The sequence below is a fragment of the Theropithecus gelada genome, chromosome 13, assembly GCF_003255815.1.
Source record: "Theropithecus gelada isolate Dixy chromosome 13, Tgel_1.0, whole genome shotgun sequence".
Classification (NCBI taxonomy): domain Eukaryota; kingdom Metazoa; phylum Chordata; class Mammalia; order Primates; family Cercopithecidae; genus Theropithecus; species Theropithecus gelada.
Genome location: NC_037681.1, coordinates 59,187,305 through 59,212,781, shown reverse-complemented (window position 1 = coordinate 59,212,781; position 25,477 = coordinate 59,187,305). Strand labels below are relative to the sequence as shown.

Here is a 25,477-nt window from a genome sequence, read left to right as displayed (position 1 = left end):
CTCTTAACAAATGTTTAATTTTACAACACAGTACTGTTAACTATAGGCATAATGTTGTACAGCAGAGCTCTCAAACTTACTCATTTTGCGAAACTGAAACTTTATACCTATTGGACAGCAACTCTCCATTTTCCCCTCATGTCCAGCCCCTGGCCAACCATTCTACTCTCTGCTTCTGTGAGTTTGACTATTTTAGATACCTCATACAAGTAGAACCATCCAGCATTTGTCTTTTTGTGACTAACTTATTTCACTTAACATAATGTCCTCAAGGTTTCATCCATGCTGTTGCATATTGCAGAATTTCTTTCTTTTTTAAGCCTGAATAGTATTCCACTTTATGTATATATACTGGACTTTCTTTATCCACTCATCTGTCAGTGGACATGTAGGTTGTTTCCATATCTTGGGTATTGTGAATAATATTACAGTGAACACAGGAGTGCAAGTATCTCTGCTCTGCAAGATTCTTTTTTTTTTTTTTTTTTTTTTTTTTTTTTGAAACAGAGTCTTGCTCGGTCGCCCAGGCTAGAGTGCAGTGGCGTGATCTTGGCTCACTGCAACCTCCACCTCCGGGTTCAAGTGATTCTCTGCCTCAGCCCCCTGAGTAGCTAGGATTTCATGTGTGCATCACCAGCCTGGCTCATTTTTGTATTTTTAGTAGAGACTGGGTTTCACCATGTTGGCCAGGCTGGGCTCGAACTCCTGACCTCAAATGATCCACCTACCTCAGCCTCCCAAAGTGCTGGGGTTACAGACGTGAGCCACTGTGCCTGGCCTCTCTGCAAGATTCTGACTTCAGTTCTTCTGGGTGTATACTTAGAAGTGGGGTTGCTGGATCATATGGTAGTTCTATTTTTAATTTTTTTGAGGAATCTCTATCCTGTTTTTCATAGTGGCTGCATCATTTTACGTTCCCACCAACAATGTGCAGGGTTCCAAGTTTTCCACATCCTTGCCAGCACTTATTATCTTTTGTCATGAACTCTATTTCATAATTCGATCCCAGCATTAAGGAAAGAAGCATTTTGAAAGTTTATAGAGAGAATTTTATTCTGAATATGAGTAAGTTTCAGAATCTGAAAGGGCTTCTGTGGTTTATTGGTAGAAGTAGAAAACACGAGATTTTAAAAATTTGTATTTAAACTTGTCAATTATTCTCACTCACAAGAAATTATTCCTCTGTGTCATCCCACCAGAAATAAAATTGACAAATTGTTATTTTGTTTCCTTTTCAGAATTAAAATTTTAGAGATGTTTAGTGCTCATAATCTCCAGTCTGTGTTCTCTCGGCTCATTGAACCTCCACACGCCGATTCTCTTCGTGCCTCAAAAATACGATTACGAGACTTAGGAGCATTAACTCCAGATGAAAAACTGACCCCTCTTGGGTATCACTTGGCCTCTCTGCCTGTGGATGTGAGAATTGGCAAACTAATGTTGTTTGGGTCCATCTTCCGCTGTTTGGATCCTGCTCTCACCATTGCTGCCAGTTTGGCTTTTAAGTCTCCGTTTGTAAGTAAACAACATTCATCTAAACTGGAGTCTCTGAGAGGACGACCATAGGTCTCTAAGGGGACCATGGGGGAATCAAGGGCATGTGAGCCCCCTAAAAATTTGCTTGTGTGTTAGATGTGAATTTTTTAGGGCACATCTGCATGGGAGGGAGAAGGTCAAAAATAAATTTCTGAAAAGACAAAGACAAATAAAACGAACAAAAAGATTTTTTAGGGAACAATGTCATCCAATTTGTTCTTTATTTCATTACTGTCTGCTCTTTATTCTTTCCTTCTTTCTATTTACTTTAGTTTGCTCTTCTTTTTCTAGTGTCTTAAAGTAGAAGGTTAGGTTATTGTTCTGAGATCTTTCTTTTTTATGTAAGCATGTACAGCTCTCAGTTTTTCTCTAAGGACTATTTTAGCTGTGTCCCATATGTTTTGGTTTTCCTTTTCATTCATCTCGAAGTATTTTCTGATTTTTCTTTTTATTCTCCTGTGACCCTTTATTATTTAGGCATGAGTTGTTTAATTCTATATATTTGTGAGTTTGCAAAATTTTTTTCATTATTGATTTCTAATTTCAGTCTATTGTGGACAGAGAACATATTTGTACTATTTCAATCCTCTTTAAAATGTATTGAGCTTTGTTTTATGGTCAAGCATATGGTCTATCCTGAAGGGTGTTCCACGTATACTTGAGAAGAAAGGATTTTCTGCTGTTAGGTGGAGTGTCAGTCTGCCTTTTTTTTTTTTTTCTTTCTTCATTTAAAAAAATCTTTTTTACTGGTCCTTTCATGATAAGCAATCTGCCTTTATTTTTATCGTGGCTTATTTTATCTAGTTAGGGGAATCAGTGGATGTATTCATTTTCTTCAGTTTTAATGTTATATGTCATCGAATTATAAACTCACAGATCTGCAAAAAGATCTTAGTCCAGCTCCCTGACTTAACAACAAATTATAAACCAGCTGGTCCAGTGGTAGTGAGTTATCTCAATTGATTGTTGAGACTTGACTAGTCTTTAAAAAAAGAAAGAAATGATAAAACCAAGAACCCGAAGAGGTGACATAACTTGCTGGGGGTACACAGTATCAACCTTGTGAACAGGACTTCCATTGCCTTTTCCCAAATCATCTAAACCAACCTCTCACTGACCATTTTCTTTTATTGGAATCAAGAAAGACTCATTCGAAATGTTGATGTCTGGTGTGAGGTTCCATGGTATAATGGTGAGCATTCTGGACTCTGAATCCAGAAATGTTGATGTCTCCCTTCGTTTAGTGATCTGAAGAAAAAACAAAAGAAAAGAGAGAGAGAGAAGAAATGTTGATGTCATCCTTGGCCAAAACTGAGCACCTGTCCTTTGCTGGACTCTGTAAACATAATATTAATCTCCCACGTGCAATCCTTTTCCCACTGGCCTGTCTAAAAAGGAAGGAATTTTACTTTCAAGTAGAAACTAAAATTTTACTGCTGTTATATTAGTTATAAGATATTTAAATATACAAAAATTAGAAGCACTATGGTTGGTTTAGAATGATTTTCAGTGGTGTTGCAGCTAGGGCATTGGTTTAGATTGCCATGAGAAACTACTGAAGCTCATGCTGGTATCTTTAGAGCCTGAGAAGGCAGAGAAATATCATTGGATTAATGAATTAGTATGTGTAAAGCGGTGAAAATTTACTTCCCTGCTGATTTTACACATTTGTAGGGAAAAGGAAGACCTGTAAACATTTGTAATAAAATAAGAGGATTCTTCCCAGTGTAGATTTTTAAGTAAAACAATAAATAAGAGTAAAACACTAGTGTGGGTATAGTAGCAAGGGAGATTCAAACGTAGAAGATGAACAAGAATCTGTAAAATAAAGAACACAGATAACAGAATGTTAGGTTTTAAATGTAGCTTTAGAGTGAGTGGCTCTTTGATGACTCTTGCCACTTGGAACTAAAAGACCCAGAAGAGCTTCTTTTGGGTGGGCAGGTAGACTCACAGAGCAAAGACTGTGAGCTTGCCATTTACCATCATAACTGCCTTTCATTAGCTGACCCACTGATTACACTTTTCCACGCAAAATCCTTTCCCAAGGCATCTGGCTTTAGCAATAGGAAAATGCCATTTGAAACCTCAGATAAAAAGTGTCCTGTAGGACCTGGGATGTGGTGGCTCATGCCTATAATGCCAGCACTTTGGTAGGCCGAGGTGGGCCAATTGCCTGAGCCCAGGAGCTCAAGACCAGCCTGCACAACATGAGACTCCATCTCTACCAAAAATTTTTTTAAATTCGCTGGCATGATGGGGCACACCTGTAGTCCCAGCTACCAGGGAGGCTGAGGCAGGAGGATTGCTTAAGCCTGGGAGATCACGGTTGCAGTGAGCTATGATCGCACCACTGCACTCCAGCCTGGGCAACAGAACAAGACCCTGTCTTTAAAAAAAAAAAGTGTTCTTTAAATCTGATTTTCCTCCCTCCTTTAGGTATCTCCCTGGGATAAAAAAGAAGAAGCTAACCAGAAAAAGCTGGAATTTGCATTCGCAAACAGTGATTATCTGGCCCTTCTACAAGCGTATAAGGTAAGCATATGACCTAATAGCTTCGTTTTATTCCATGTTGGCGCTAAAGACTGAGTAAGTTCAGTTTGATTTTCTCCAAAATTTAGGGATGGCAGCTAAGTACAAGAGAAGGTGTGCGTGCAGGTTATAATTACTGCAGACAAAACTTCTTGTCCGGAAGAGTTCTGCAGGTGAGTTGTGTCTGTGGCTTTTTCTTCATTTTGTATTAGAGTAGCTCACCAGAGGGTGCTGCGACTTTATCTTATGTGTCCTGTCTTAACATTGCAAATGTTATTTCTGGAGTATATTTGGCTTTACCAGCTGGGTAAAATGGACTCCTGCACTGTGATATCAGGCTTTCTGTGCTGAACCTTTCCACTGACCTCCTTTTCCTCTTTGTGGTGAATTTTTGTTTACTTATGTGGAGGATAGGGTAGAACATAGGCACTCTGAAGATTGCTGCTTACTGGAAGTCAGTTTTTTCAGTAATTACACCAGGGATGCTTTTTCATTTGTTTGTTTGTTTGAGGCAGAGTCTCCTTCTGTCACCCAGGCTGGAGTGCAGTGGCGTGATCTCGGCTCACTGCAACCTCCACCTCCCAGGGTCAAGCGATTCTCCTGCCTCAGGCACCTGAATAGCTGGGATTACAGGTGCATGCCCCCATGCCCAGCTAATTTTTTTGTGTTTTTAGTAGAGATAGGGTTTCACCATGCTGGCCAGGCTGATCTTGAACTCCTGACCTCATGATCCACCCACCTTGGCCACCCAAAGTGCTGGGATTACAGGCGTGAGCCACCACGCCAGGCTACACCAGGCATTCTTAACCAGAATCTCTGAGCCCCTGAAATTGTATACAAAATTGTATGCTTATGCATGTGTGCGTTATTCTGGAGAGACGGACCATAGCTTTCATCAGCTTTTCAGAGGGGTCCATGGCCATCTCTAATCCCCTTACCCTCTCCCCAAAACCAAAGAACTAATACTGAACCAGATTTTGTTATTTTTCTTACATCTATCAGAACCTACTAAGTATACAAGAAAATGTTTAGCCGGGCTTGGTGGCTCATACCTATAATCCCAGCACTTTGGGAGCCTGAGGATTGCTTGAGCCTAGGAGTTTGAGACCATCCTGGGAAACATGGCAAAACCCCATCTCTATAAAAAATACAAAAATCAGCCAGACCTAGTGATTTGGGCCTATAATCCCATCTACTCCAGAGGCTGAGGTGGGAGGATCACTTGAGCCTGGGAGGTCAAGACTGCAGTGAGCCATGAATGCCCTACTGTACTCCAGCCTAGGCCAACAGAGGGAGATCCTGTCTCAAAAAAATAAAAATTAAAAATGTCTTATCTTCTGTATAATGTAGAGACAGGGCTTCTGTCCCCTGTTGCAACAGTGTTTTATGTGCCCTTCCAAAGTGGGATGAGGCCAGGGACTATGGCTCACGCCTATAATCCCAGCACTTTGGGAGACCGAGGCAGGCAGATCACTTGAGGCCTGGAGTTTAAGACCAGCCTGGCCAACATAGCAAAACCCCATCTCTACTGAAAATACAAAAAATTAGCTGGGCGTGGTGGCTCATAACTGCAATCTCAGCTACTCAGGAGGCTGAGGCATGACAATCACTTGAAACCAGGAGATGAAGGTTTCAGTGAGTTGAGATTGTGCCATTACACTCCAGCCTGGGCAACAGAGGGAGACTTTGTCTCAAAAAATAAATAAATAAATAAATTCCAGAGTGGTATGAGAAGTCAAAATAATGATGGCACACATCTTTGCAAAGCATATTTTACTCAAAGATTTGGGGGCCCTGCACAGTGGCTCATGCTTATAATCCCAGCACTTTGGAAAGCCAAGGCAGGCAGAACCTTTGAGCCCAGGAGTTCAAGACTAGCCTGGGCAGCATGGCGAAACCCCGTCTCTACAAAAAATATAAAAATTAGCCACACGTGATGGTGTATGCCTGTGGTCCCAGCTACTTGGGAGGCTGAGAATCAATAATCAAAGGAGGGGTATTTATATGTACAGGGTAGTAAGAAATATTTTCTCAAGTCATTAAGATGCTTAAATATAAGATGAGGATATTTCTTTTAAATTATATTTCCCACTAAATTTATTTATTTATTTTTTGTTAGGCTATGTGTAGATTTTGCTGTGACTTATGAGGTCCATCAAACAAGGGTTGTGTCTTTTCACTAAACTCCAGCTTAGATTGTAGGATTTTTTTTTTAAGATTTCAATTAAAACCTTGTCATGAAATAGCAACTGTGGTATATTTAACTCCTAGTTATATTATAGTTATCCATGTACACTTGAGACATTCCAAGAAAATACTTAAACCATCATTGAGAGACAGGGTAGTGTTGCTTAGCTTTCAGTTCCTTAAATGATTATTGTCTCCTTCTCTTTGTCTGATATGCAGCCCATGTGAGAACAGTAGCCACAAAAGAAAGAAGTTTGTACTTTCTTTCTCACATTTGTGCTCAACCACTAAAAGGAGTGTCTGAATCTTAAACCACAGCCAGGCGTGGTGGCTCACGCCTGTAATCCCACCACTTTGGGAGGCCAAGGTGGGTGGATCACCTGAGATCAGGAGTTCGAGAGCAGCCCGGCCAACATGGTGAAACCCCCATCTCTATTAAAAATACAAAAATTAGCTGGGCATGGTGGCACGTGCCTGTAGTCCTAGCTACTCAGGAGGTAAAGGCAGGAGAATCGCTTGAACCCACGAGGCAGAGGTCGCAGTGAGCCGAGATCGTGCCACTGCACTCCAGCCTGGGCGACAGAGCAAGACTGTCTCAAAAAAAAAAAAAAAATCTTAAACCACTTAATGATGTCCCTATTCCTAGGAAAAGATATGAGCCAGCAAGACCATAAGGAAAGAGAAAGAGGAAACATTCTGCTGAGTTCCACCGAGAGCACGAACCACTCTAGGCCTGAGTAAGGAACTGAGAGGACAGGAGCAGCAATGCAAGTAGGAAAAGCTAGACAGTAGACAGTGCCGCAGCACTTGGAGTTAGAATTCCAGTCAAAACCAGCCGCATTTTTTGCTGTCCTAAGAATTTCGTGGAAAATCAGGCCTACCCAAAATCCAATGAAAGTGTTTAAAATTGTAATCTAGAGTGAAATAAATGATCCTTGGATTTACTGAATTTTTGCATTTCTGCATAACTGTTTCACTCTGCCTGCCAGTTTGTGTAAGTGAAATCTGCTTCTTGGAAATGACCAGACAAGATCCTCTTCCTATCTGAGTGATGAATCCGCTTGAGCCTCATTGCTATCCCCTGAAATAATGCATTTTCGTAGTCACTCATTTTTGTAAGACTTAACACTGTTATGCTGATGCCCTTGCTTAAAGGTTTTTCCACTTCTTTTAGGAAATGGCCAGCCTCAAACGACAATTCACGGAGCTGTTATCGGATATAGGGTTTGCAAGGGAAGGGCTCAGAGCAAGGGAAATTGAGAAAAGGGCCCAAGGAGGAGATGGTGTCTTAGATGCCACAGGAGAAGAGGTAAAGAATGTGGAGTTGGTTCTTGTTTCTCTTTGATTAGCACCTAAATACGATCTTAACCTGAGAACACTTGTAGACATTCTTCACTTAAGCCTTATGAGCAGTGGGTTAATGGCATTCTTGATTTTCTACTTTGCGCAAATAAATATCAGCTGACCTGGCACAGTGGCTCATGCCTATAATCCCAACACTTTGGGAGGCTGAGGCAGGTGGATTGCTTGAGCTCAGGAGTTTGAGACCAGCCAGAGCAACATGGTGAAACCCCACCCCCACCCCCATCTCTGCAAAAAAATTAACCAGGCATGGTGGTGTACCACCTGTCATCCCAGCTACGTGGGAGGGTGAAGTGGGAGAATGATCTGAGCCCAGGAAGCAGAGGTTGCAGTGGGCTAAGATTGAGACACTGAACTCTAGCCTGGGTAACAGAGCTAGACCCTGCCTCAAAAAAAAAGAAAAAAGTATAAAAAAATTTTTTTAAGTGTCAGCTAACACTCATAAGAATAGAGGGGGCTGGGCACAGTGGCTCATGCCCACAGTGGCTCATGCCTATAATCCCAGCACTTTGGGAGGCCAAGATGGGCAGATCACCTGAGGTCGGAAGCTCGAGACCAGCCTGACCAACATGGAGAAACCCTGTCTCTACCAAAAATACAGGCATGGTGGCACATGCTTGTAATCCCAGCTACACTGGAGGCTGAGGCAGGAGAATCGCTTGAACCCGGGAGGCAGAGGGTGTGGGGAGCTGCCATTGCACTCCAGCCTGGGCAACAAGAGCGAAACTCCGTCTCAAAAAAAAAAAAAAAAAAAAGAATAGAAGGTTTTCTGCTCATCATTGCTGTTGTTTTTGGTTTTTAAATTTCATGCTGCTTCTTGATAAATTCATAAAAGGTAGAATAGACTTCCGGTAGAATTTTCTTAAATCAGGCCAGCATTTTTTCTAACACAGGACAGTTTTTTTCTATAACTATAGGAAGAGCACTTCTGTAAGATGAACCTGATGCCCCTGTGTTCCAAGTGCAGTTAGCACTTCCTGGAAATTCTGAACATCTCATGAACCAGAATTTTTTTCTCCATTTATACCTCGGAACACTGGCTTTGTAACTGCTTTGCAAAAGTCTAGAAAGTCATTGTAGGCTCCTTGGAATGGGTCCAATGTGACTGTGGTCCAGTAGATTTGTTTTTTACTTAGAAATAGTTTTTCTAGCAAAGAGATAGAAATTAGATGCTCTTTTTTTGCTTTAAGGTAGAGACCAAATATAATAAAATGGTAAATTCTACGGCACAGACATAACCATATTAGAGCCAGACACAGTGGCTCACGCCTGTAATCTCAGTACTTTGAGAGGCTGACACAGGCAGATCACTTGATGTCCAGAGTTAGAGACCATCCTGGCCAACATGGTGAAACTCCGTCTCTACCAAAAATACAAAAATTAACTGGGCATAGTGGTGCATGCCTGTAATCCCAGCTACTCGGGAGGCTAAGGCAGGTGAATCGCTTGAACCTGGGAGTCAGAAGTTGCAGTGAGCCGAGATGGTGCCACTGCACTCTGGCCTGGGTGACAGAGCAAAACTCCGTCTCAAAAAGAAAGAAAAGAGGCCGGGCATGGTGGCTCACGCCTGTAATCCCAGCACTTTGGGAGGCCGAGGCAGGCGGCTCACCTGAGGTCAGGAGTTCGAGACCAGCCTGATCAACGTGGAGAAACCCTGTCTCTACTAAAACTACAAAATTAACTGGGCGTGGTGGCACATGCCTGTAATCCCAGCTATTTGGGAGGCTGAGGCAGGAGAATCACTCGAGCCCAGGAGGCAAAGGTTGCAGTGAGCCGAGATCACGCTACTGCATGCCACCATGCCAGCCTGAGTGACAGAGCGGGACTCCATCTCAAAACAAAAGAAGAAATAGCCATATTACTTGTTAATTAATGCTGTACTTTTCTCATAGGCAAACTCAAATGCTGAGAACCCCAAGCTGATATCAGCAATGCTGTGTGCTGCTTTGTATCCAAATGTAGTGCAGGTAACAAAACATTTTTCCTAGATCCTTCCATTTTTTGTTTGATTTGTAGCCAAGTGATATAAGTTAAGATGTGCATATTAATCATCTTAAAGAGATATATACACATGTGAACGCACACACACACCCTTTTAAACTTAGCATACGTTTTCACTCCTTCAGTTCCCCAAATCTGTTGGGATGCATTATTCAATAACACATTTATTGTATAAAATTTTTAATCCTTCTGACATATGATATTCCAAAAATTAAAATAGACATAAATGTCAGTCGGCCAACCTATATGTAACTAACTTTCTATGTTAGTTGGAAACTTGATTCAACTACAGTTTATCTTATGCCCTCTACTCTGGACTAAAAGTAAATAGCCAGGCATGGTGGCTCACGCCTGTCATCCCAACACTATGGGAGGCCGAGGTGGGCAGATCATGAGATCAGGAGTTTGAGACCAGCCTGGCTAACATGGTGAAACCCCGTACCTACTAAAAATACAAAAACTAGCTGGGCGTGGTGGTGCGTACCTGTAATCCCGGCAACTCAGGAGGCTGAGGCAGGAGAATTGCTTGAACTCAGGAGGCAGAGGTTGCAATAAGCCAAGACCATGCCACTGTACCCCAGCCTGGGCCACAGACCGAGACTGTCTCAAAGACAAACAAACAAGTAAATAATAAGGGCCAGGTGCGATGGCTCACGCCTGTAATCCAAGCACTTTGGGAGGCCAAGGCAGGCGGATCACCTGAAGCCGGGAGTTCGAGGCCAGCCTGACCAATATGGAGAAACCCCATCTCTACTAAAAATACAAAATTAGCCAGGCGTGGTGATGCATGCCTGTAATCCCAGCTACTCAGGAGGCTGAGGCAGGAGAATCGCTTGAACCCAGGAGGCGGAGGTTTCGGTGAGCCGAGATCACGCCATTGCACTCCAGCCTGGGCAACAAGAGCGAAACTCTGTCTCAAATAAAAATAAAAAATCAGTGCTTTGCCATAAGACTACCTGTGGCCAGACTACTGGAAACGCTACCTGAGTGTGCTCTTGGACTTTTACCTGAGTTTTGATTATTCATCCCTAATAAGGCACCATTTTCCCCAAAGAGTTTGAATTTGGCAGAATACTGAATCATTTTTCAAAGCCTTCACTTTTTTTATTAAATCCTCAGTTAACGTCTGACTGATTTATGGCTCATTTTCTGCTTAGCACTTGTATGCTTTTTAAACCATTTGAAATGTACTTTTAAAAAATTGTTTGTGCTTTGTAGTGTGGTTATGAAAGGGAAAAAAAGTCATTTGGATATAGATTTACTGGTTTTGCTATCATACTCTAGTAATGTAAGGTCTTACCGTTGGTGGAAGCTGGGTGAAGGGTACAAGGAACTCAGTACTATTTTGCCACTTCCTGAGAGTCTATAATTATTTCAAAATAAAAAGATTATTTAAAAAAGAATGTGGGGGCCAGGAGCATTGGCTCATGCCTGTAATCCCAGCACTTTGGGAGGCTGAGGTGGGCGGATTGCTTGAGCTCAGGAGTTTGAGACCAGCCTGGGCAACATGGCAAAACCCTGTCTCTAAAAAAAGAAAAAAGAAAAAAGAAAAAGAATGTGGGGAAAAAATCATGTGGAGACTTAAAATGTAGAAACAAAGAACATAAATGTGGGATAAGAAGTTTTAGGTAACAATATAGTTTTGAGGCTACGCCAAAAAGGAAAAGGTGATGTATCTGACTGTATATCTAAGAACTCATCAATAAGAAAGACTTGGATGGCCGGGCGCGGTGGCTCAAGCCTGTAATCCCAGCACTTTAGGAGGCCGAGACGGGCGGATCACGAGATCAGGAGGTCGAGACCATCCTGGCTAACACAGTGAAACCCCGTCTCTACTAAAAAATACAAAAAATAGCCGGGCGAAGTGGCGGGCGCCTGTAGTCCGAGCTACTTGGGAGGCTGAGGCAGGAGAATGGCGCAAACCCGGGAGGCGGAGCTTGCAGTGAGCTGAGATCCGGCCACTGCACTCCAGCCTGGGCGACAGCGTGAGACTCCGTCTCAAAAAAAAAAAAAAAAAAAAAAAGAAAGACTTGGGCCCTGCTCTGTCACCTGCCATTGCTCCCCAGGCCCTGAGTGGTTCACGGAGCAATAAAGACAGATTTCAGGTGCCAGGAACTTGCACCTCCAATCCCAGATGCTATGTTCAGCAAAAGCTCCGTGGTTCTGGCCTACAGTGGCGGCCTGGACACCTTCTGTATGTGGCTCAAGGAACAAGGTTATGACATCATTGCCTATCTTGCCAACATCGGCAAGAAGGAAGACTTCAAGGAAGCCAGGAAGAAGGCACTGAACCTTGGGCCCAAAAAGGTTTTCATTGAGGACATCAGCAAGGAGTTTGTGGAGGAGTTCATCTGGCCAGCCGTCCAGTCCAGTGCACTGTATAAGGACCGCTACCTCCTGGGCCCCTCTCTCCCCAGCGTCTGCATCACCCGCAAACAAGTGGAAATTGCTCAGCAGGATGGGGCCAAGTGTATGTCCCACAGTGCCATGGGAAAGGGGAATGATCAGGTCCAGTTTGAGCTCACCTGCTACTCACTGGCCCCCCAGATTAAGGTCATTGCTCCCGGGAGGATCCCCAACTTCTACAACCAGTTCAAGGGCCACAGTGATCTGATGGAATATACAGAGAAACATAGGATTCCCATCCCAGTCACTCCGAAGCACCCATGGAACATGGATGAGAACCTCATGCACATCAACTATGAGGCTGGAATCTTGGAGAACCCCAAGAACCCAGCACCTTCAAGTCTCTACATGAAGATCCAGGACCCAACCAAAGCCCCCAACACCCCCAACATTCTCAAGATTGAGTGAAAAAGGGGTCCCCGTGAAAGTGACCAGCATTAAGGATGGCACCACCCACCAGACCTCCTTGGAGCTCTTCGTGTACCTGAATGAAGTCGCAGGCAAGCACAGTGTGGGCCATATTGACATCGTGGAGACCCGCTTCATTAAAATGAAGTCCTGAGGTATCTACAAGACCCCAGCAGGCACCATCCTTTACTACCCTCATTTAGACACTGAGGCCTTTGCCATGGACCAGGAAGTGCGCAGAATCAAACAAGGCCTGGGCTTGAAATTTGCTGAGTTGGTGTACACCGATTTCTGGCACAGCCCTGAGTGTGACTTTGCCTGCCACTGCATCGCCAAGTCCCAGGAGCAAGTGGAAGGGAAAGTGCAGGTGTCCATCTTCAAGGGCCAGGTGTACATCCTCTGCCAGGAGCCCCACTGTCTCTCTACAGTGGGGAGCAGTGAGCGTGAACATGCAGGGCAATGGTGAGCCAGCCAGTCGATGCCACCAGTCTCATCAACATCAATTCCCTCAGGCTGAAGGAATATCATCATCTCAGAGCAAGGTCACTGCCAAATAGACCCCTGTACAATGGGGAGCTAGAGCCGCCTCACTTTGCAGATCCCCCAAGTACAGGCACTAATTGTTGTGATAATTTGTAACTGTGACTTGTTCTCTCTGGCTAACAGTGTAGTGGGGCTACCGGGCCCCAGCTTTGTTCCCTGGTCCCCCTGAAGCCTATAAAAGTGGTCATCAAAGGGAAGGGTGGGGGGCAGCTACTGTGGGGAGCTATAAAATGACAATTTAAAAAAAGAAAAAGAAAAAAAGACTAAGGCCGGGCGTGGTGGCTCACATCTGTAATCCCAGCATTTTGGGAGGCCGAGGCGGGCAGACCACCTGAGGTCAGGGGTTTGAGACCAGCCTGGCCAACATGGTGAAACCCCATCTCTACTAAAAAATACAAAAATTAGCTGGGCGTGGTGGTGAGTGCCTGTAATCCCAGCCGCTTGGGAGGCTGAGGCAGAAGAATAGCTTGAACCTGGGAGGCGGAGGTTGCAGTGAGCAGAGATCGCACCATCGTACTCCATCCTGGGCTACAGAACATGACTCTGTCTCAAAAAAAAAAAAAGACTAAATAAAAGATCTAATAGAACCTAATAGAAACGTGGGCAAAGGACATGACTGAACAGATAATACATACACAAAAATTATATTCAGTGTTACTAGTAAGAAGAAATGCAAATTAAAACAGCAAAGAAGGCCGGGTGCGGTGGCTCACACCTGTAATCCCAGCACTTTGGGAGGCTGAGGCGGGCGGATCACGAGGTCACAAGGTTCAAGAGCAGCCTGGCCAATATGGTGAAACACTGTCTCTACTAAAAATACAAAAAAAAATTAGGGAGGCGTGGTGGTGGGTGCCTGTTGTCCCAGCTACTCGGGAGGCTGAGGTAGGAGAATCGCTTGAACTCGAGAGGCGGAGGTTGCAGTGAGCTGCAATTGCACCACTGCCTCCAGCCTGGGCGACAGAGCGAGAGTCCGTCTAAAAAAAAAAAAAAAAACAGCAAAGAAATAGCCTCTTTTTACTTTTTAAATTGGCAAAACTGGGCTGGGCAGAGTGGCTCATGGCACTTTGTAAGCCTGAGGTGAGAAGATCACATGGGGCCAAGAGTTTGAGATCAGCTTGGGCAACATAGTGAGACCTTGTCTCTACAAAAAAAATTTTTTTTAATTAGCCAGGCGTGGTGGTGCATGCCTGTAGTCCCAGCTACTTGGGAGGCTGAGGTGGGAGGATAACTGGAGCCTGGGAGGTTGAGGCTGCAGTGAGCCGTGATTGTGCCACTGCACTACAGCCGGGGTGACAGAGTGAGACCCTGTCTCAAAAAATAATAAATAGGCAAAACTTTTTAAAAATTATAATACTGCCAGATGTGGTACCATGCACTGGTAATCTCAGTTACTTGGGAGGCTAAGACAGGAGGATCACTTTAGCCCAGGAGTTCAAGGCTACAGTTAGCTATGACTGTGCCAGTAAATAGCCACTGCACTCCAGCCTGGGCAACAGAGAGAGACCCTATCCCTAAAATAAAAAATAGGCCAGGTAAGGTGGCTCATACCTACAATCCCAACATTTTGGGAGGCCCAGGTGGGAGGATTGCATAAGGCCAGGAATTGAAGACCAGCCTGGGCAACATAGCAAGATCCCATCTCTACCAAAAATAGATTAAAATAAATAAATAATTGTTTGATAATAATGCAAATAAATAAATATAATGCTGGTGCTGTCATGAACCCCCCAAAATGAGTACTCTTACTCTGAGTAGGAATATAAGTTTATACCCCCTTTCTAGATAGCAGCTTTATTCCTAGGGATTTGTTATTAGGAAATAATTAATTGCAGATATGTACAAAGATACAGCTGGGAGAATATTCATTTCAGCACTGTTTATAATTGCAGACAATCTAAATTTGAAATAACAGGGAATTTATTGGTTAAATTATTATAAATTCTTACGACAAGGTCTTATATATCCATCGAAAATTATGTTTTAGGAAAATATGTCACAACATAGAAAAATGTTCTTAATATATTAAGTTTTAAAAAGTAGGTTATAAAAAAAGATTCTATTTTAGTTTCAAGATATGTTTATTTTCAAGATATCATTGAAACTACATCATTTTCAAGCTATTTTATTTATATTATGTGTTTATGGTTTTTTCTTTTTATATATAAAAATATAAATTTGGAAGAGAAGATTAAAATGATATTTACTGGCTGGGCACAGTGGCTCATGCCTATAATCCCAGCACTTTGGGAGGCCAAGGTGGGTGAATCATGAGGTAAAGAGATCGAGACCATCCTGACCAACATGGTGAAACCCCATCTCTACTAAAAATACAAAAATAAGCTGGGTGTGGTGGCGTGCACCTGTAGTCCCAGCTACTCGGGTGGCTGGGGCAGGAGAATCACTTGAACCTGGGAGGCGGAGGTTGCAGTGAGCCAAAATTGTGCCACTGCACTCCAGCCTGATGACACAACGAGACTCCATCTCCAAAAAAAAAAAAAAAAGGCCAAACACAGTGGCTCATGCCTGTAATCCCAGCACTTTGGGAGACCGAGACAAGTGGATCATCTGAGGTCAGGAGTTCAAGACCAGCCTGACCAACATGAAGAAACCCCATCTACACTAAAAGTACAAAATTAGCTGGGCATGGTGGTGCATGCCTGTAATCCCAGCTACTTGGGATGCGGAGGCAGGAGAATCACTTGAACCCAGGAGGTAGAGGTTGCAGTGAGCCAAGATTGCGCCATTGCACTACAGCCGGGGCAACAAGAGCGAAACTCCATCTCAAAAAAAAAAAAGCCGGGCTCAGTGGCTCACGCCTGTAATCCCAGCACTTTGGGAGGCTGAGGTGGCTGGATCACAAGGTCAGGAGATCGAGACCATCCTGGCTAAACACAGTGAAACCCCGTCTCTACTAAAAATACAAAAAATTAGCCTGGTGTGGTGGCAGGCGCCTGTAGTCCCAGCTATTCTGGAGGCTGAGGCAGGAGAATGGTGTGAACCCAGGAGGCGGAGCTTTTAGTGAGCCCAGATGGCTCCACTGCACTCCAACCTGGGCAGTAGAGGGAGACTCTATCTCAAAAAAAAAAAAAAAAAAAAAAGATATTTACCAGTCTGGGTGCGGTGGCTCACACCTGTAATCCCAGCACTTTGGGAGGCCAAGGCAGGCAGATTGCTTGAGGTCAGGAGTTCAAGACCAGCCTTGCCAACATGGTGAAACCATGTGTCTACTAAAAATACAAAAATTAGCTGGGTGTGGTGGCACACACCTGTAATCCCAGCTACTTGGGAACCTAAGGCAGGAGAATTGCCTGAACCTGGGAGGCGGAGGTTGCAGTGAGCTGAGATCACACCACTGTACTCTGGCCTGAGAGACAGAGTGCAGAGTGAGACTCGGTCTCAAAAAAAAAAAAAAAAAAACAAGAAAGGTGTTGGGATTGGGATACTCGGATCTCTGGTCCAGTGTCATCAGCTGGGTCACTGCACCTGATCATCAGTACAGAACCAAAATATCAACATAGTTTTCTCCCACATGGCCACAATGTGGTATAGTCACCCAGAGCCACTGCACCTATATTCACACTTCTTGGTGGAAAAAAAAAAGCATGTGCTTGTTCTGCTTTCAGAAGGAAACAAAATAAGAAAGAAAGGGAAGAAACAGGAAAGCTATTCAGGCAAGACTGAGCAAGACTGGTTTTGTGCTTTTGTGCCAAGAGATACTTTCTATGAGAATATATATATTCTATGTCTTTTTTTTTCTTTTTGAGACGGAGTCTTGCTCTGTCGCCCAGTATTATACGTCTATTTTTACAAATACTTGTTGTTTAGGTGAAAAGCCCAGAAGGAAAATTTCAGAAGACCAGTACTGGAGCTGTCAGAATGCAACCAAAATCGGCTGAGTTGAAGTTTGTCACCAAGAACGATGGATATGTACACATTCACCCTTCATCAGTGAACTATCAGGTCAGAACGGTGGTATACACTTAATGTTTACAGGTCGTCCTGGGGTAGGAAACAGTCCCTTAAATTCAGCCACACCATGTTCTATCACTTGCTGTGCCCAGCAGCACCACTGTCTTAGGGAAGATTGAATAAGAATAAACAGACTAGAAATTGGACTATTTCTGGAAAGACTATTTCCATTTGAAGAAAATTCTACTGAATACCAAAAAGTACTCAAGCCTGCTTTCAGATATAAAATTGTTTCTTTGCAATGGTAATTGAAGTCATGAGCTAATTACATCACTGAATCTATGCCTTAAAAGGAAATGAATGACCTATTCTTGCTGATCCCACTTCCTCAGCTCTCAGCCTGCCACTGTGAGGCTTCTGCCCCCACCACTTTACTAAACCCATCAGAAGTTACAAATAACTTCTTAGTTGTCAAAGCCAGTGTCATCCCTTGGTCCTCATCATGCCACCTCTCACATGGTATTTGACATTGCTAATCTCTCTTCCTCTTGAAATTCTCCTGGATGTTATTTTTGCTTCTGAAATATCACTTTCTTCTCTCTCTCTGGTCATCCTCTCTATCTCCTTTATTTGCTTCTCTTCCTTTGCTCTGAAACAGTGGTTCTATCCTTTGTCCTTATTCTCTCACCATCATGCACTCTTCCTGAACCACCAAACGCACAACAGCACTTACACCTCCCAACTGCCGCTTACACGCAGACACAGACCCCAGATCTGTCTCTCCAGACCTGCATTTTTTTTTCTGAGCTCTCCCACTGGAAAGCATCAGCAAATTCTTTTCTTACGCCAACTCAGTTGGTCACCAGGTCCCATCAATGTCTCTTTTTTGACATCTCTAAGATTTGCCTTTTATCCCCACTATCCCCACTACCACTTCCTTAGCTCGAACCCCAAATATCATTTGCCTGAAATTCTATAATAATCTTACTTCTGGTGCTTTCTCTCTCCAACCTTCTACTACTCTACTGCTGCCAGAATTACCTTTACAAAACATCTATTTGACTATGTTAATTCCCTGCTTAAATCTTCATATCCAGAGTGTACCACACATTCTCACATGACTCTTCACATGGTCCTTCCTATACCTTGTCCCCAGGTTTGAAACATTCAGACTGCTCTATCCTCTGGAACTACTGAGGACCATGTTCACAAAGCCTGGAAAGGATTTCCTTAAGCTTAGAGGACTTTGAGGATCAGGAGGTCATCTGCCCTTTCAGCCTGTTAGGAACCACAGGCCTGAGTTAGCTCCAGGCCCCCTCCTTTTTTTTTTTTTTAAATACTTTTTTTTGTTTGTTTTGCATGTTTCTCCAAGAAAGAACTACTCCTCTTTTGAGAATCCAAATCGTTCATGCATCCATGTAATATCTACTAGCGCCTACTCTGTGCCAGGCACTGTTGTAGGCTATTGAGGACAGTGGAAGAACCTAGATGCACACAGTCTCTGCCCTCAAGGAGCTTATGTTCTAGTGAGGGAGACAGGCAATACATAAGTAAACAGAATCTCAGGTAATGCTATAAAGCAAAAATAGAGCAGGATAGAGAGACAGAGAGTGACAGGAGAGGGGCCCTGCACGTGGGGTGGTCAGGGAAGAACTCCAGGAGGAGAAAACAACTGAGCAAATCCTAAATGAAAAGCGAGTCATGCAGATATAGAGAAAGGAGAAACATTCCAGCAGAGGACATAAGTGCAAACACCACAAGGTGGGAGTGTATTTGGTGTGTTCCAGGCAGTGCACGAAGAGGCCAGTGGAGAGGGATGATCATGGGTGAGAGTGGTAGGAGAGGCATGGGGACGAGGGGCAGGGTGGGGTAGGGCGGACCTGGTAGCCCTGGCAACGACTTAAGATTTTAATCTTTGGACACCATTGGAGGGTTTTGAGCCATAATTGAACTTAATGTTTTTATTTTTATTTTATTTATTTATTAAGACAGAGTGTCTCTCTGTCCCCCAGGCTAGAGTGCAGTGGCACAGTCTCAGCTCACTGCAACCTCCGCTTCCCAGGTTCAAGTGATTCTCCTGCCTCAGCCCCTTGAGTAGCTGGGATTACAGGCATGCGTCATTGCTCCCAGCTAATTTTTGCAGTTTTGTAGAAATGGGGTCTCACCATGTTAGCCAGGCCAGTTTCAAACTCCTGGCCTCAGGTGATCCACCTGCCTTAGTCTCCCAAATTGCTGGAATTACAGGCATGAGCCACCACGCCCTGCCAGACTTACGTTTTTAAAAGATCACCTTGATTGCTGGGTAGAAAAGACACTGTAAAATGCAAAAATAGAAGTGGGGAGAGCACTCGAGAAGCCATCACAGTGGTTTCTGTGAGATGATAATGGTTTGTACTAAGTTAGTAGCTGGGTGCAGTGGCTCATACCTGTAATCCCAGCACTTTGAAAGGCCGAGGCGGACGGATGACTTGAGGTCAGGAGTTTGAGACCAGCCTAGCCAACATGGTGAAACCCCATCTCTACTAAAAATACAAAAATTAGCAGGGCATGGTGGTGCAAGCCTGTAGTCCCAGCTACTTGGGAGGCTGAGGCAGGAGAATCACTTGAACCCAGGAGGCAGAGATTGCAGTGAGCCGAGATCACACCACTGCACTCCAACCTGGGCGACTGAGCAAGACTGCATCTCAAAAAAAAAAGGCTGGGTGCAGTGGCTCACATCTGTAATCCCAGGACTTTGGGAGGCGGAGGCAGGCAGATCACCTGAGGTCAGGAGTTCAAGACCAGCCTGGCCAGCATGATGAAATCCCTGTCTCTACTAAAAACACAAAAATTAGCCAGGCATGGTGGCAGGGGCCTGTAATCCCAGCTACTTGAGAGGCTGAGGTAGGAGAATCTCTTGAACCCAGAGGGCGGAGGTTGCGGTGAGCTGAGACTGCACCAGTACACTCCAGCCTGGACTAAAAGAGCAAAACTCCATCTCAAAAAAAAAAAAAGAAAGAAAATTTGGTAGCTGTAGAAGTGGTGAGAATATATCAAGGCATTTTGTATTTTGAAAAGAGAGCTGACTGGACTTAGTGGCGATGTAGATGGTGTGAGGGGGAAAAGAATAGTCAGTGATGACTCCTCAATTAGGGGCCTGAGCCCCTGGGTGAATGGGAGCGTCATTTCCCGAGATAGGGAACACTGCAAGGAAGAAGAATCAAGAATTCCATCTGGGCCAGGCACAGTGGCTCACACCTGTATTCCCAGCAATTTGGGAGGCCAAGGCAGAAGGATTGCTGGAGCCCAGGGTTTCAAGACCAGCATGGGCAACATGGTGAGACCCTATCTCTAGGAAAAAATATAAAAAACAAAAGCTTTTTTTTTTTTTTTTAACAAAAGAAGTGTGAGATACTTATTAAATGTCCAAGAAGAGATGGCAAGTCAATAGTTACACACGCAAATCTGGAGCTCAGGAAAGTCACGGGCTGTAGATAAATTTGGGGAGTCATTAATGGACAGGCAGTATTTAAATCCATGGGACTGGTGGGGGTGTTCCCTTTTTGTTGCCAGTGACATCACTGTCATCATCTGAGGTTTTTTGTTACAGGTGAGACACTTTGACAGCCCCTACCTGTTGTACCACGAGAAGATAAAAACGAGTCGGGTATTCATCCGAGACTGCAGCATGGTGTCTGTGTACCCGCTGGTCTTGTTTGGAGGAGGCCAAGTGAATGTGCAGCTTCAAAGAGGAGAGTTCGTTGTCTCCCTGGATGATGGTTGGATCCGTTTTGTAGCTGCTTCCCATCAGGTAAACAGAGAACTGGTCTGTTCTATGAGGCTCAGGTCATGAGGGACTTTGATAATATGAAGTTATGAAGTCAAGGGCATTCCTCTAGGAACCAAGGTAACAGACCTAATTAAAAATGAATGATGGCGGCCGAGCCCAGTGGCTCACACCTATAATTCTGGCACTTTGGGAGGCTGAGGCGAGCAGATCATTTGGGGCCAGGAGTTTGAGACCAGCCTGGCCAACATGGTCAAACCCCGTCTCTACTAAAAATACAAAAATTAGCTGGGCATGTTGGTGGGTGCCTGTAATCCCAGCTACTCAGGAGGCTGAGACATGAGAATCGCTTGAACTTAAGGGGCAGAGGCTGCAGTGAGCCAAGATCATGCCATTGTACTCCAGCCTGGGCAACAGAGCGAGACTCTGTCTCATAAAATAAAATAAAATAAAATAAATGAATGATGGTCTACACTGGGACACTAAGAAAGAGTGAGGCTGAAGTGAGGCCAGGAGTGGAGCCCTGATAAGAGTTCCAGCAAGCATACTGGGAAGGGAAGTCTCGTTATGGGCTGGGGTTGGTATAAAAGGCTAGGACAGAAACTGTAAAGTGAGGGTGCTGGACCTTCCTTATTGTTATATAAATAATAGATGTTCACCAAAGAAAAGTCAGAAAATACAGATAAGCAAAAATAAATAAATAAAAACCACCCTGATTCCACCACTGCTATTTTGAGAAAAAGATAATGGGTCTGAATTCTTCATTTATTGTCAGGTCTCAATTATTCACTATATGGAGTCTCTGTGAAAAACATTTCATGGAGAGCACATATTTAAGAAGCAAAACTTCAGCCAGGTGCGGTGGCTCACGCCTGTAATCCCAGCATTTTGAGAGGCCGAGGTGAGCAGATCACCTGAGGTCAGGAGTTCGAGACCAGCCTGGCCAATATGGTGAAACCCCATCTCTACTAAAAATACAAAAAAATTAACCAGATGTGGTAGCGGGCACCTGCAATCCCAGCTACTCAGGATGCTGAGGCAGGAGAATCTCTTGAGCCCAGGAGGCAGAGGTTGTAGTGAGCCAAGATCACGCCATTACACTCCAGCCTGAGCGACAAGAGGGAAACTCCATCTCAAAAAAATGAATACATAAAAATACACACACACAAAAATTAGCTGGGCGTGGTGGTGGGCGCCTGTAATCCCAGCTACTCAGGAGGCTGAGACAGGAGAATCACTTGAACCTAGGAGGCAGAGGTTGCAGTGAGCTAAGATCGCACCACTGCACTTCAGCCTGGGTGACAGAACGAGACTCCGTATCAAATAAATAAATACATAGATAGATAAAACTTCACGTAGACACCTGTAATCCCAGCTGCCAGAGACTGAGGTGAGAGGATTGCTCAAGCCCAAGAGGTCAAGGCTTCAGTGAGCCATGATTGCACCACTGCACTTCAGCCTGGGTGACAGAGTGAGACTGTGTCTCAAAAAAATAAATAAATAAAATTTCATTTTAACGTCTGCATCTGTTAGAATTCTTATGTTACAAGAAGCGGATATGCCAACTCAAACATTAAAAGAAATTGATTGGCATATTTAACTTTTAACATAGTCTAGAGCAGCAGTGTCCAACAGAAATACAATGTGACCCACATATGTAATTTTAATTGTTCTAGTAGCCACATTTTTAAAAGTAAAAAGAAATAGATGAAATTAATCTTAGTATATTTTATTTAACCTAATACATCCAAAATGTTTTAATTTTAACATGTAATCAATATAAAAATTATTGAGATTGTTTACATTACCTTTTCATATTAAGTCTTCAAAATTGGGTATATATTTTATATTCACAGCACATCTCAGTTTGGGCTGGCCACATTTCATGTAGACATTAGATAAGCCACTTGTGACTAGTGGCTACCTTACTGGACAGTCCAGGTCAAGGCCAGGCAAGGTTGGTTTGATTTAGCAGTTCAGTGGTGACAAAAATATGGTTAACCTAGTGGTATTGAAGGGCTTGCAGTAGCTCCTGGCGTCACATGTATGCAACATACCGTCCAGAAGAGCCAGAAACTTTCTTGCCTACAAGCTCAATCAAAGCTCCCCTCCTAAACCAATTCCTGTGACCAAAGGGATGTCCTGAACTTGAAGACGTGGAGTACCTGAGCCATTCACCCTGGCAAGGCTCACAGTGTGAACCTGAGTTAGAACAGGGTCCAAACTGCATGGTTCCCATACAGTGGGGAAGGGGCAAAACAGATGTTGGGAAGACGTCTACAGTGCCACAGCATCAGCATAAACAAAATGCCATAAAAGCATACAGTGTATCCCAAAGCTACAGAGATTTTTGATTCATCTAATATCTTCCACTTTTTTTTTTTTTTTTTTTTTTTTTGAGATGGAGTCTTGCTCTGTCGCCTACGCTAGAGTACAGTGGCGCCATCTCGGTTCACTGCAACCTCCACCTCCCGGGTTCAAGCAATTCTCCTGCCTCAGCATCCTGAGTAACTGGGACTATAGGCACACGCCACCATGCCCATGCCTGGCTTTTTTTTTTTTTTTTTTTTGAGACGGAGTTTTGCTCTTGTTGCCCAGGCGGGAGTGCGATGGTGCAATCTCGGCTCACCACAACCTCCATCTCCCATGTTCAAGCGATTCTCCTGCCTCAGCCTCCCGAGTAGCTGGGATTACAGGCATGCACCACCACCCTGGCTAATTTTGTATTTTTAGTAGAGACAGGGTTTCTCCATGTTGGTCAGGCTGGTCTTGAACTCCTGACCTCAGGTGATCTGCCCGCCTCGGCCTCCCAAAGTGCTGAGATTATAGGCGTGAGCCACCGCGCCCAGCTAATTTTTGTATTTTTATTAGAGATGGAGTTTCACCATATTGGACAGGCTGGTCTCAAACTCTTGACCTCGTGGTCTGCCCTCCTTGGCCTCCCAAAGTGCTGGGATTACAGGCGTGAGCCACTGAGCCCAGCCCACTTTTTTTTTTTTTTTTTTTTTCTTGAGATGGAGTTTTGCTCTTGCTACCCAGGCTGAAGTGCAATGGCGCGATCTCGGCTCACCACAACCTCCGCTTCCCGGGTTCAAGCAATTCTCCTGCCTCAGCCTCCTGAGTAGCTGGGATTACAGGCATGTGCCCCCATGCCCAGCTAATTTTGTGTTTTTAGTAGAGATGGGGTTTCTCCATGTTGATCAAGCTGGTCTCGAATTCCGACCTCAGGTGATCCACCCACCTCAGTCTCCCAAAGTACTGGGATTACAGCAGTGAGCCACCACGCCCAACCTATCTACCACTTTTTTTTTTTTTTTTTTTTTTTGAAACAAGGTATTCTGTGGAGTGATCAGTAAATTTTCTTTTCCTTTTTTTTATTTTTATTTTTTTGAGACGGAGTTTTGCTCTTGTTGCCCAGGCTAGAGTGCAATGGCATGATCTTGGCTCACCGCAACCTCCACCTCCCGGGTTCAAGCGATTCTCCTGCCTCTGCCTCCCGTGTAGCTGGAATTACAGGCATGCTCCACCATGCCCAGCTAATTTTGTATTTTTAGTAGAGACGGGGTTTCTCACATTGGTCAGGCTGGTCTTGAACTCCTGACCTCATGATCCACCCGCCTCAGCCTCCCGAAGTGCTGGGATTACAGGTGTGAGCACTGCGCCTGGCCCAAATCTTTTCTTTAGATGAGATGTGATAGAGGTACTTTTTTATAATGGACCTCATTTAGTCTACTACAAAATGAAAATGTGTTTACGTTTTTTGTTCCTAATGGAGTTAAAATTATATCAGAAATATAAATAATGGTAATCATAACTGGAGTATTTCCCTCCAATAACCTATCCTGCCTGTTCCTCCAAGCACTGCTCAAATTGTAGTTTTCATTTTAGGTGGCTGAATTGGTAAAGGAGCTTCGTTGCGAACTTGATCAGCTTCTCCAGGATAAAATTAAAAACCCAAGCATTGATCTGTGTACGTGTCCTCGAGGATCCCGGATCATCAGCACAATTGTGAAACTTGTCACCACACAATAAAGAGCAGTCTTAGAGAGTGCTTGCTACTCACCTGCTTCTAGCTCACCTGGGAAATAACAGCAGAACCTCTACCTCCAACTAAAGACCTGTTGGGGCTGGCCCTGGTGGAGGAGCCCAGGGCAGGCAGCCCAAGGCAGCTGAGGCAGTGCATATACCCTTAGGGCCATTTCTAACAAAGCCTTGGCCACTCCCAGCACAATTTGGAGTGTCAAGGGTGAGAGCCTAAAACCCAGCTTGCCTGTCTTTGTCTCTGTGACTGTTCCGGAGTGAATTAAGTTCACCTGATAACACAAAAGTGAATGTATAATATAATTCTGTTTTAATCTGTGTATGCTTTTTCTCCTACTTTTTACTGGGGTGAGACAGGGGCATGAGGAGAAATTACGCCTTTTTTTTTTTTTTCTTTCCCTGTCATCAAGGCTCAACTGAGAGAATTCAGAACAGAGAAGGGAAAAAAAACAAAATTATGTGAACAAGAAAAAATAAAATTTCATTTTAGGCTATTGGCTACTGAGTAACCTTGACTTGTGAGGGATTTTTATTTTTACTCATTAAAGGGCAACTTAAAAAAATTTGAATGAGTTCTCTTTTGGTATTAAAATGCAAGCTGGCCTTATTGATAACACTCCTATTCTTAAAAGCAGAACAATCTGGATGTCTTCATAGTTCTACATTTAGGAATCTTTACTCTCTCTGTGAACTCAGCCAGACGCAATGGTCACGTTTCTCATCACCGAAGGAGAATTTTAATAGCATTCCTGGGGCAGAGTTGGCATGGATGAGGTCAAAAAGGTT

The 25,477-nt window shown here is 43.9% G+C and overlaps 1 protein-coding gene and 1 pseudogene across 2 annotated transcripts in view; both read left to right on the top strand.

The window, feature by feature from the left end:
* DHX57 (DExH-box helicase 57) overlaps window positions 1-25,254 on the top strand; it is a 76,603-nt gene extending 51,349 nt beyond the window's left edge. For both annotated transcript variants that reach the window (XM_025354927.1, XM_025354926.1), the window contains exons 17-24: window positions 1,239-1,515; window positions 3,976-4,071; window positions 4,158-4,241; window positions 7,430-7,564; window positions 9,510-9,584; window positions 16,801-16,935; window positions 20,474-20,674; window positions 24,539-25,254. In XM_025354927.1, coding sequence (XP_025210712.1) covers window positions 1,239-1,515; window positions 3,976-4,071; window positions 4,158-4,241; window positions 7,430-7,564; window positions 9,510-9,584; window positions 16,801-16,935; window positions 20,474-20,674; window positions 24,539-24,682 — 1,147 coding nt within the window. In that variant the 3' untranslated portion in view covers window positions 24,683-25,254. The remainder of the gene's footprint in view (window positions 1-1,238; window positions 1,516-3,975; window positions 4,072-4,157; window positions 4,242-7,429; window positions 7,565-9,509; window positions 9,585-16,800; window positions 16,936-20,473; window positions 20,675-24,538) is intronic.
* LOC112605273 lies at window positions 11,758-13,071 on the top strand (annotated as a pseudogene).
* Window positions 25,255-25,477: the final 223 nt, after the last annotated feature.